At 42.2% G+C, this 12,221-nt stretch overlaps 1 protein-coding gene across 8 annotated transcripts in view; it reads left to right on the top strand.

Annotated features, from left to right (window-relative positions):
* Nucleotides 1-12,221, top strand: part of LOC140342777 (ectodysplasin-A-like) — a 158,330-nt gene that overhangs the window by 123,413 nt on the left and 22,696 nt on the right. For 7 of the 8 annotated variants that reach the window (XM_072429130.1, XM_072429127.1, XM_072429126.1 and 4 more), the window contains exons 3-5: nt 1,515-1,544; nt 4,094-4,273; nt 4,378-4,412. In XM_072429130.1, coding sequence (XP_072285231.1) covers nt 1,515-1,544; nt 4,094-4,273; nt 4,378-4,412 — 245 coding nt within the window. The remainder of the gene's footprint in view (nt 1-1,514; nt 1,545-4,093; nt 4,274-4,377; nt 4,413-12,221) is intronic. The other variant, XM_072429125.1, reaches the window with a different exon arrangement.

Raw genomic sequence — 12,221 nt, 5'->3', positions numbered from 1 at the left:
GTCTATGATCTACCAGAACCCCCAGATCCTTTTCCATTTCTGACTCCCCAAATGTATTCCCCCTAGACAGTATGAAGCATGCATGTTGTTACCCCCAAGTGCATAATTTTACATTTATCTATAATAAATGTCATTTGCCACTTGGCTGCCCAATCACACAGTACATCCAGGTCTGCTTGTAGATTATAGACATCCTGTATGGACTTAATTCCATTACATAGTTTGCACATCTGCAAACACAGAAATGGTACTTTTAATCCCAAACTCTATATCATTTATAAAGATGTTAAACAGTAAAGGTCCCAACACTGAACCCTGGGGTACACCACTAATAATCTTGGACCATCCAGAGTATGAATCATTAATTACAACTCTCTGGATGCGATCTTTAAGCCAGTACTCTATCCATTTACAGATTGACATTTCTAAACCTATTGACCCGAATTGCATATTAACCATCTGTGGGGTACAGTGTCAAATGCTTTAGCAAAGTCCAAGTACACTATATCAACTGCTACTCCACTGTCTACCTGTTTACATATGTCCTCATAAAAAGAGAGTAAATTTGCTTGACTACTTTGGTCTTTCTTGAAGCCATGCTATCACTTTTATTATTGTTTTCTATTATTGTTTTTCCTTATCCGTTCACAGCAGAAGCATCTTAGCTTTGCAGCTTTCCCCTGCAGGGAATCAGCAACTCGTTTTCCCCTGTACTTTTTCCCAGCAGAGACTGAACAAATCTATTCCATGCAGTATCTCTGCTCCCCTTCTCCCCTTCCCAACGGCCTTACAGTGTAAACACATTAGAAGTAGAAGCTTAAGCCACTGGTAAGAGGAGAAAGCAGAGTGAGCTGCTAAGGAGGGAACGATGTGAATGACTACCATGCTTGTGTGTAAACTTTGAGGATGCATTCCTCCACATCACCTGCAGCTACAGGACTCCATATTTTTTTTCTGGGACCCCATTGCAGAGGCTTTAATATTTGGCCCTTTATGAGCAAACTCCTATTTTGGCTGGAGGTTTCTGGTCCGGCCATTCTGCATTATTTGGACTGTAGTAGTTGTCTCTGTAGACCTGGAGAAGACCCCTCCAATACCAGAAGCCTAGGGGCAAAGTCAATATTTCTATGCAGCATTCCATAGCACAGGTGAGGTGAGTGTACAGAGCATACTTCCTTCCCCAGACACCGCAGGGATCAGCTTTGTGGAGCTCTCATTTAACACATTCCCATCACTTGTTTCAGAAGAGACGCCATTACCTTGTGATTAGCAAAAGTAAAGAGAAGTCTTTTATGTTGTGCAGAATAATGTTCGCTGCATTGGGAGCCAAATAACTCTTTTCTTGTATTTTTATCCCTCTTTCTATCCATTATATTGGAAACATCTTTGATGTGTTCTGCCCTCTCAGAGGCATGCACACAATTCTTTGATCACATTTCTTCTCGTCCAGATTCTGCTTCATCACAGTTGCTAAGAGCAAAACCTCTCTGTGACTTATTTCTGTCTCTTTGCAGATCCAAGCGTAGCCAGAAAAAAGAAGAAAGGTGAGTAAAACAACATGTTTTTTCATTTTATAATTTATTTTAAACATTTAGACTGAGTTTTGTTTGGTAAAAGTAGCCGTGTGTGGGGGAAACTAATGCCAAAACGCCATACTCTGTAAAAAGCATGATCCATCACTGCCTATTACGCCCCTTGAAGAGACTCTGTAGCAGATCTGTGATCAGTTATCCTATTCCACAATTGTGTAATATCAGATTTACCCCTCTTGCTGATGTGGTTCCTCCTGCTGACCCCATGTCACTGATGTGTCCTGCAATGACTAGGGGGTAGGCAGGAGGAACCAGCAGGGGACCTGCTACTAAAGCTGAAGTTTATTCTGCTTATATCTTTTTCTACACTGGTTTCACCTTTTTTTTCTCCCATCAACATGCTGTACATTGTACATTGTGCATTGTGAGAAGCTCCCAGAGTGCAGTGAAATCAGAGTGCGCAATGTCAGTCCAGGAGGGGAGTCTACAACTGTGCAAGACTGGAGGGGAGGCCCAGAGGGCAGATTATTTGAAGGAGAACTGAAGGGAAGGTCTGAATCAGCTAGAGGAGTTAAGAGAAGCTTTACTACAGTGAGAAGTTTTGGCAAGCAGGCCGATGCGTAGATATTTACAATGCTGCTTTCTTCACAGGGCATTTTTTTTAACCCCCTGTCAAGGTTGCAGTAAACCTGTTGGGTGAATCCTGTAAATTTGCAGCAGAAATAAGAAAGAAGTTGTAAGACTTTGAAGTTGTAAGTTTGAAAAAAAGTTGTAAGAAGTTGTAAAACCTTCTAACAATTAATTTTAGGATGATAAATGATATCCTGAAAGTTGGGATAGTTTAATAGGAAATCATCAATCCCATAAGGCTTCAGATTTCAGTAATCTGCAAGTAAAACATTATTGCGCATTCTTAAAGCGGAACTAAACTAAAAATAAAAAAATCTCACTTACCTTTAATCCCGCAGATCCCTTGATGGAGCTGGTCCTTCCCACCATCCCGTCCTGTGTCGTCCTGGAATTCTTCTTCATCACGGCGCTTCTTCCTGGCCGGGCGCCGCCATCTTCTATCTTCTCTTCCGTCTTCTTCTTTGGTCTTCTTTTTCTGTCACCCGATCTCACACTGCGCAGGTGTGAGATCGAGTGACATAGCCGCTTAGCCCTTGGTGGAAAAATGCCCCTTCTGCGCATGCCTGAGATTGAGGCATGCACAGAAGTAGCAACCAGAGCCTCCCAGGATGCATGATGTCTGCTCTGATTAAGTCTTGATCGCCGCAGCATTCAAGACTTACAGGGGTAGTGCTGCACCCTTTTTAAAAAAAAAATCAGCATTTTTACTCTATATAGAAGGGTTGTCTTACCCTTCTATGTAAAAAAAAGTTTGAGTTTAGGTACTCTTTAAGGATTGAGATTTCCATTTCAAATTTCAACAATTTCCATTTTGCCTTTTTTTTTTTTCTTTTTGGCATGACTGTATATCTCCAAATGTATGGGGACCCCACTCCAAATGAGTTCAGGTGTCACCAATAAATAGGTCCTGGTAACACTCCATCCTACAAAGACATTGTAGACATTTGTGCTCTTCCAGCCTTGTGGTCACAGTTTGGTGAAAACCCTTTCTGTTCCCCCATAACTGTGCCTCTGTGTACAAATCCAGCTCCATAAAGATATGGTGTCACCAGTTTGGTGTGGAAGAACTGGAATGTTCTGTACAGAGCACTGACCTCAACACAAATGTAGGTGGATGCCATCCAAATCACACCATAACATCTGTTGTATGGCTTAAATATGAGGTCATTCTTCACAATGATGGAGTTCATAGATATTGCAGACAATTGTGCTCTTCCAGCCTTGTGGTTACAACTTGGTGAAGGCTCTGTTCTGTTCCCCCATGACTGTACCCGAGTGTAGCCAGCTCCATAAAGACATTTTCCCTGTTGGGCTGTTCTGGTCTAGAGGCTTGTTTGGGTCTAAGTATAGCTTAGCTCATGATGCTGCAGGTGCCCACAGTATGGATCTGCAGCTCTATTTAATGATAATAATGCTGATGCCTACTAGCAGATAATGAGACACGTCTATCATTGGTTACTAATCAGACGGGGTAATTCTATCTGTTTTTGTTTGTATTCTCTTTAGCTTACTTATAATTAACTTAACTATAATGTAATGTCATCTCACGGATCAATTTCCAGGTATAACAATATCAGTCTTTTAAAAATGTTTTCAGGACCTTGATCAGCTCCATTTATAACGTCATAGACAAATCACAAGGGTAGTGTGGGAGCTCCTTGTTCATTGTGAATAAAGATTCAGGCTGCAAATATCTGCTGTATACTTATTAGACTTGATTTTTATTCATGTTTTATTGTCAAATAATTTGTAGGATCTGTAGGGTTCATAAGGTCCAACGAGCGTGTCCTGATACCATAACTGACCAGAGAGAAGGACCAGGATAACTTCCAGTGCTGCATTCTTTGGGGTTTAGAGTAAACACTTGCGACCAATCTTTTTCAAACACAGGATAAATGTATCTTTTTTTTTTTTTTTCTTTTTTTTTTTAGGAAAGAAGGTTGGACCACCTGGACCTGCTGGACCTTCTGGACCTGCTGGACCAGCTGGACCTCCCGGGCCTCCTGGAATACCAGGCATCCCTGGAATACCAGGATCAAATGCAATAGGCCCTCCTGGACCCCCTGGGCCACCGGGACCCCAAGGGCCTCCAGGAAATCAAGGACCCACAGGTATACAACGTTAAACACTTTTTACCATTAAAGGTCCTTTTACCTTCTAATATAATCTGAAAGTCTGCTGACTATTTTTTTCCCTCCGTTTCCATTTTCCATAGGTTCAACAGAAAAGACCTTCTCTAAAGAGACACAGGTAAGTCCTTTACTTAAATACTTGCTGAACCTATTTTTGTTTAGTGGTCTTCTTAACTGATTGTATCTGCTCCCCTTATGGGTTATACAAGCATGCAGAGACAAAGGGGACCGCACCTCCTAAAATTTTATACACATATAAATTTCCACCCTTTTCAAGCTGCACTGTTGTCACCAAAATTAGCCATAGCTCTGTTCAAAAGTAGATGAATTATATTTGCCTCTGTGGAGCTCTGATCTGTGCTCTGCAACCTCCATAAGACCTTTCAGCTTTGGACACTTCTGGAAGTGTCAGCTGCCTCTGTCCCCCTCCACATGTTGTGGTTCCTCCCTCTGACACCTATGTCACTTCTGTGTCCTGTACTGATGTGGTGATCAGGGGATGGGGAGCCAGACATCCAACACTCCTGGAAGAGTCAAAAGCTGAAGAGATTTATGAAAGTTGTATTGTTTTACCAAGGCAATGATGAGAGACAAAGACCTCATATTCTGTTATTTTTGTGGTGACACCACTGTTGCTTTAAGTCAGCCTTGGCTGTGCGCATCCACGGACACTGATTCCGGTAATATTCTAGTCGGCTCTGCGCTTCTCTGGATTCAGGACACGTCAACAAAGCAATCAAACTAGCGGCACCGATCCGCTCGATAGGGATATTGTGCATGAAGCAGCAGGACCGCAACACCCAAATTTAGCCTGCACACCCCGCAGTACCAAGATGGCGCTGGCCAGAGGGGAGCTTCAGCCAGGTGAGTCAGCTTAGAGGGGATGGAGGGGTCTCTGAAGGCACTGCATAGGGATGGGATGGGGGAGGATTGCTTACTCTCTCTCACACTTTACCTAAAAACATCCACTCAGCACTTGCTGGGGTTAGTCTCCCACTTCTTAGCTGTTGAAGCCAGCTCACAGACAAGCCCCCCCGCACTTGGTCGGGCTGGCCCTATGTGGAACAATGCCACTGATCTTGTGCTGTTCTCCCAGTTTGACTCTCTTCTACAAGCTGAACTGGCTAAAACTAGTGCATCTATAGCTTCTGAACTGTGAAAGGACCTGCTGAACCTAGGAGCCAGGCTCAATCATATTGATCAAAAGATGGGCAATACCATCTCCAGGGTTAACCATAATTCTGACCAGATCACCAACGTGAACGTCCAGATTGACAAACTGAAACTCAAAATCGACAGATCCTGCAACTTCTGCATTAGAGACCTGCCTGAATCAGTCCATAATCTCCCTGAGGTAACTAAGAAGTTAATGTGCTCTCTAGAGCCATTGCAGATTCTGCTCTGGAACCAGATTGGACCTCAAATGCACCCACAAAAGATTTCCCCCCAGGTTTTGCACAGAGCCCAGAGTACCTTGATTCTTCTAGGGGACTTGAATTTAGCCCTTTACTAAATTCTAGATAAATCAGGGCTCCCAAACTATAAACATCCCCCATACAGGAGCAACCAGCACCATGATTTCGTGGATGTCTGGAGAGAGCTTAATACCTCGGCTAGGGACCGCTCACACTATTTTGCTGCACACCAACAATACTCCAGAATAGACCACGTGTTTATGACCACGCACACCAGAACATTAGTCTCAGGTCATTATGTCCTCACCTTGGTCTGACCATGACCCAGTTGTGGTTACGCTGACTGGCCTGGGAGGAAGGCCACCTGGCTATTGCTGATCCTTAAACAGGAGCCTCCTCAACAAATTGGTATGCATAGAAACTAAATCCTTTTTAGATAAATTCTTCCTCTGCAATGACACTATTGATACCTCCTACACCACCAATTGGGATGCTTTAAAAGTCACCATCAGAGGTGAATACAGTAAGCTTGCCTCTAGACTAAAAAAAGTCCAATCACTTGACAACCAAAAAAGAAGCAATGGGAACAGAAACCAATCTCTGTTTGACCACTAGAGTGGAAAAATTGATCCAATGGGTGGGACATTTTTCACATGGGTCGATAAACCGGGCTAACTCCTTGTTATTAGGCTAAACCAATGTGCTACCAAAGATTTAAACCTATGCAGGTAGATGTATTCAAAACCTGGAACCAATTCTACAAGAATTTGGTGAATTCTAAAGCAAGCTCTTTAAAGAAGACTCTCAGTGGCCCAGGCCCTGATGGGTTCTCTGATGCATGTAAGAAGTTCAGGCTGATGCTGGCTCTGCACTTGGTTAATTATTTTAAAGCCCTTCGTGAAGGTGAAAATTTACAGCGTGACGCAAGTCTAGCATTGTACTCAAACTGGGCAAAGATCATACCTCTGAAGCTAATTATCACCAGACTTCACTTTTCAAATGTAATCTCAAAATCTATCTATTTATTGACTTCTTTTCAGTGGTCACCACCAATTGGGATGGGGGACCTCAAAGATGTGCTATGATGCTGTCTATTGACCTTCAAAAAACCTTTGACGGCTTGTCCTAAGGCTATCTATTCTATATGCTAAAATGCATGAATTTTGGGGACACCTTCCTAAAGTTGCTAGCCACACTCTATGCCACGCCTGAAGCCTGTGTTTCCCTTGGGGGGTTTCCTCTCAAATTTCCGATCATAAGGGGCACCAGACAGGGTTGTCCTCTATCGCCCCTACTGTTTGCCCTGGCGTTCGAACCGTTAGCGATTACCATACACAGCAACCCCAACATCAAGGGCATATCATATAGAGAAGCAGATAAAAAATGTGGGTTATTTGCAGGCGACATCCTGATGTATCTTACCTCTTCACTGGTATCACTTCCTAACCTATTTCAGGCCTTTGACCAGTTTGCAGCCCTGTCAGGCTTACAGGTCAACCACTTGATCACCTAGTTAATGGTAATGAATATTAACCTTGACCAGGCCTTTGACTGGTTTTTGACCTTGAGTGTCATACGGATTCCTTGCCTTACTTGAATTGAAAAATACCAAATTCCATTGGGCCGTATCGCACAAATTATGGGCCCCTATTAAAACAAATTTTCTCTGACTTGGCCAGGTAGTCTTCCTCGTCCCCGCCTTGGCTGGGTAGGGTGGCAGCAGTCAAAATGAATGTTCTGCCCAGAGTACTCTACCTTTTCAAAACACTCCCAATCCCTATCGCACACAGGTCCCTAGACCTACTGCAAACAACAAGGAATTTATTTTGGGTCACAAGTGCAGCTCAGTCAACTGCACCACAATGCCTAACCCCCAGGCTAAGGGAGACCTTGGAGTCCCTCACTTTAGATTTTACTATAGCGCAACCTCATTCCAGGGCTAAAGTCACCTCTTTGATGTTGATCCCTTTCCGACTGGGGCCCAAGATTAGGTTCCCTTCCTTGCAATACTCTCTATTATTGTGGAAAAGATTGAAACACCGCCTAGGGATATGCTCAACACATTCACTTGCTCCGCTTTGGGGTAACCCAGTTTAACTGGTGGCTAAATAAAGGCTTTCTTAGAGTGGGGGACCTAATATTTGGTAGGTCCATTCTAAGTTTAGAGCACATAATACAATCATAAGAATTACCCCTATACCAAGACCTCACTTAAAAGCTAATTCAAGTCATTAGCTGATTCCATTGGCCAGATATCCAATTTAAACTCAATATCCAAGGTTTTCCTCAATGTGGGTCTGGTGAGCTAACTTAAAAGTTGAATAATTAAATAATTAAAGTTTTGCTTCGATGGTACTTGGTCCCCACCAAGATTGCTCTGTGCCTCCCAGACTCCTTCAACCTCTGCTTCCAGCGGGCAGCATGGAGCTGGGTTAAGATTTTCCAATTGATTTCAAAGGTGCTACTTACTTCCCTCCTGTCCAATCGAGAATGGGCTCTCATAGGTAAAATTGACATCTATCAAACTATACTAAAAAGCTATGTAATTATAAGTTGTTAGCAGCCAGAATTACACTGGCTGAAGCCTGGAAATTCCCTTAACACATCTATGGCCTTGCTGTCTCCCAAATTGCATTGGATAATGGTGAATGACAAACTTCCTTGTACCATCAAGGACACTCTCCATGCTTTGGAACTTACCTGGAACCCATAGATGGACTACTGCTTTTCTACTCAAGGCCCTTCCTGACGTTGACCCCCCCCCCCCTCTTGCTTCTATGTTTGTTCGTCATTATTTAGTGGTACTTTGCTCCATGCTAATATAAAGCGACTGACATGTGCTTTCCCCAAACAGAAAGTGAACCTGAGCTGACCTACAACGTTTCTCGGGTATGATCAGTCCTGAAATGGAAGGACCTGTTTGGTTCCTAAATTTGTGTGAATCCTTGTGAAGCTCTGCTTAGTGTAGGACTTATATGGGAGGTAATTCTTCCCTCATGTCGGTGGGGCTTACCGATTGATGGGTTTAGATGAAGGAATGATGAACCTTTTTAGGGGGTTTTTAGAATATTATTAAGGCATGATTGAAAACCACCTTAATTTTTTCATTTCTGACTGGAAAAGAAGCAATGGTCTTATGTAGAATTGGTGGCAAGTCAGTGTCAAGATTTCACTCTGCTATTCATTCCATGCCGACTGTTCGTTTGGTTTTGGTCCATTTTCCATCTGTTTTTCATCAGCATCTTATGGACTTCGACTTCTACATTTTTCTTTCATGTAGGTGAATTAAAAGTAAACTTTTTGTGGAATGCTGTAAAGTGTTAGTTTAGTCGTAAACAGGGCTGGAATGTCACCTATAGGCACACATTGCTTGGCATCCGAAGCTTTGTCTCTCTGCCAGGTTCACCCCTTCTACACAAAGCATTTCTTTTATTAAAAAGCTCATCTGAATAGGTCATACAAACACTACAATCAAACGACTGCTGACAAACTGAGTAACAATGTGTGAAGCTTTCTTGAACCATGTTGTTGGTTTTAAGGGCCCATTCACACATATGCATTGGAGCACTGCACCATGCATGTAATCATACTCTGTGGTGCCAATCCTTTGGAATGTCCGCTAAGCACACCTGAGTCAGCATGCAGTAGATTTCTAAACATAGAAGTGTGACATTCAAAAAAAGATCAAGTGGTCCATTGAGACTGCCCCCTTTTTTGTATAGAAATTAGATCTTTGTTCCGAACATGATTACATTTATTGTTGGCTGATTTATTCCCTCTGCTAGAAATCTGTTACCAACATAACCTACTCTTTTTAGTTTAATCTATCCTCGACTGGTTGTTGGCCAAGTCCCTGTCTTTTTCATCTTAGCCTTTTGGAACCTTATTGACAGCAGACTCGATGCCCACGATGTAAATCCTATGTAAATTTCTATGTAAATCCAACCCTAGACAAGGGGTTAACAAACTGCTGACCCCCCCAGGTCTCTGGAGATATGTACTTGTATCATGTGAATATTGTCCTCATTAATAAACTTTGCTCCTTGTTAAGGCGATTTCCTATTGAACCCGGATCAATATTTCCCTCTTTCTAATAGCTTCTGTTTACAGCGCTGGAAGGGTGTAACACACGCAACTTAATGTGTGATTAGATCACTCTCAAAACTTTATTGTTTGCACACAGTTTATATAACAGTTCAAAGGCATGATCAGTGCATGATCACATGACTACAGACAATTAGCAGACATACCAGATGTTCTTGTGGTTCTCCTAGAACAAGATATTTTTGTCAAAGTAACAGATATATGGCCGTAGGGAGGAAAGGAAGAGTTTCAAGGCAAAAAGGGGGGAAGCGGACGCTAGTTTACTGATAAGAAGAGTACAACTAGTTTCAATATAATTCAATCATCTACAAAACATAACAAAAGTACAAAAATAATTAACTACAAGAATCAGCAAAATTCCTCAGCTGCTTACATTCCCTCTTTTTATCCTTCAAAAAAGGATAACTACTTGACCTCATACCTCTGTTCCTTTACATACAAATAGACAGCTTCAGGTTCTTGGGCATACATAACTTGAGGGAGCTAAGTGATTTTTGATATGAATATTGACAATAATATAGGAGTACATGGTACACAGCAGCATGCAAGGATACATATACCAATGACAATAAAGATAAAAGCTATAAATTGCTTAATCCATAATCCAATGTTGGGAAATAGATTCCATAACCAGTCAAACAACCCTAAACCCCTATTTTGTTTAATATCCTGAGCAAGATCCCTAAGAGTGCTAATCGCATTGTGGACAGATTCTGAATGATCCGTCATGTTAAAACAACACATTCCTGCAAAATGTTCAGAACCAATATTATGTTTAACCTCCTTGCCGTTAAGCCCGACCTTCGTACGGGCAAAAAAAAATGGCTACGATGGTTAACCCCGAGTTTTTTCCAATCCTTACTTACCTGGTCCCGCTGTGCTCATCCAGCGGTGTGTTCGTGTTCCAGCGTCGTCCTCCGTCGATCGTCGTCCGTCGATCTCCCTCTCCAGCGTCGGGTGCCAGCGGGACCAGTAAGAAGCCGGCCGGCATCTTGTGTTCCGCCGGCCGGCATCTTGTGTTCCGCCGGCTCCAATCCAATACAAAATAATATAAAATTAATACAAAGTACATAACTGGTAAATTCAAACGCCCATTTTGTATTGGATTGAATACAAACTCCAGTATCCAATCCAATACAAAAAAATAAAAAAAATAATAAATAAAAGTAAATACATTTTTTATATTCATATTATCTACTAGAACCCCTGTTCCGACATATTTCTGTAAGTTACAGGTCTACAAATTAAAAAAAAAATTCATGAAAAACAGTGGATCACTTTTGGTACAGAAATCTAGACCTCTATACAATCTATTGCTACTATACAAGCCAGGTGTGTGAGGTCAGTGTATGTAGCTACTGAGAGTCCTGGGACACCTACGATTGAAGCAGCTAAGGCCACAACTTATGTTTTTGATAGTAGATGTAGGTCAGCTGAACATGTGTCACTTAGGGCTAGGGAGGAACGTTTTATAGGCATGGGTGATAGTTGTTTCTTCTGACCCATGGCTAGGGCCATTCTTGAGGAAGTACAGGGCCCTACGGAGAGGTTAGCAGGGATATAATTATAAGTCGTGTTTCCACAGGACCACAACCAGCCTGTGGGTAATTTTACATGTTGATAACGGCTAGGGGACAGTTGAGTGGAATTACAGAGCATAGGGTTATGAACACCTGTGCAATCCTTTTCAATTCGGTTACATAAGCGAAAAGAATGAGATGTAGAATTTTGAAAGTTTGTGACTTTCTGTAATGCTAATATCCTACAGTGGGATATTTCAGAGGGGTTACAAGTCATACGGTAACATACATCTCCCTGGGTAATATTTATAGTATGTGTAAAAATCATACATTTTTCCGGGGAATCATAGGTTTTACAGTTGTTGCAAAAGTTGTACGGGTTATGGAGTAAACGTATATCACTTTCAGTAACATCAGTGTCATTGTAGATATTGCTAAAGACTCTAAGCAGTATGCTGACTGGAGTGGAGACAGCAATCAAACAAGACGTTAACATATCTTGAGTACTATGCATATCAGATAAGCAAAAACTAAACTACTATATATTTCTTTGGCAAGACGTTCTCATATGTTACCACGTAAGTCAGTCCAATCACTATACTCAAATCCTCGCCGGTGCATAGACAGGGTAGAGTCATTCTTTAGGCTATGGCTTGAATGGAGGCAAATGAAGGGCAAATCTTGAGGGTGAATAGAATATGATCATCAGGGCTGAATATGATCATCAGGGCTCCAAAACTTCAGACAAGCATCTGGGCTGGTACTTGTGGATCAAGAAGCATCATCCTGGCGCTGGATGGGCGGTGCCTTTTTCACTCTTGAAGCGTGTATCCAGGTGGTTCCTTCACTGGTCAGCATGGCTGTTCTAGTGATGGCTTGCACGGTGAC

The sequence above is a fragment of the Pyxicephalus adspersus genome, chromosome W, assembly GCF_032062135.1.
Source record: "Pyxicephalus adspersus chromosome W, UCB_Pads_2.0, whole genome shotgun sequence".
Taxonomy (NCBI): domain Eukaryota; kingdom Metazoa; phylum Chordata; class Amphibia; order Anura; family Pyxicephalidae; genus Pyxicephalus; species Pyxicephalus adspersus.
This window is presented reverse-complemented; position numbering and strand designations above follow the sequence as displayed.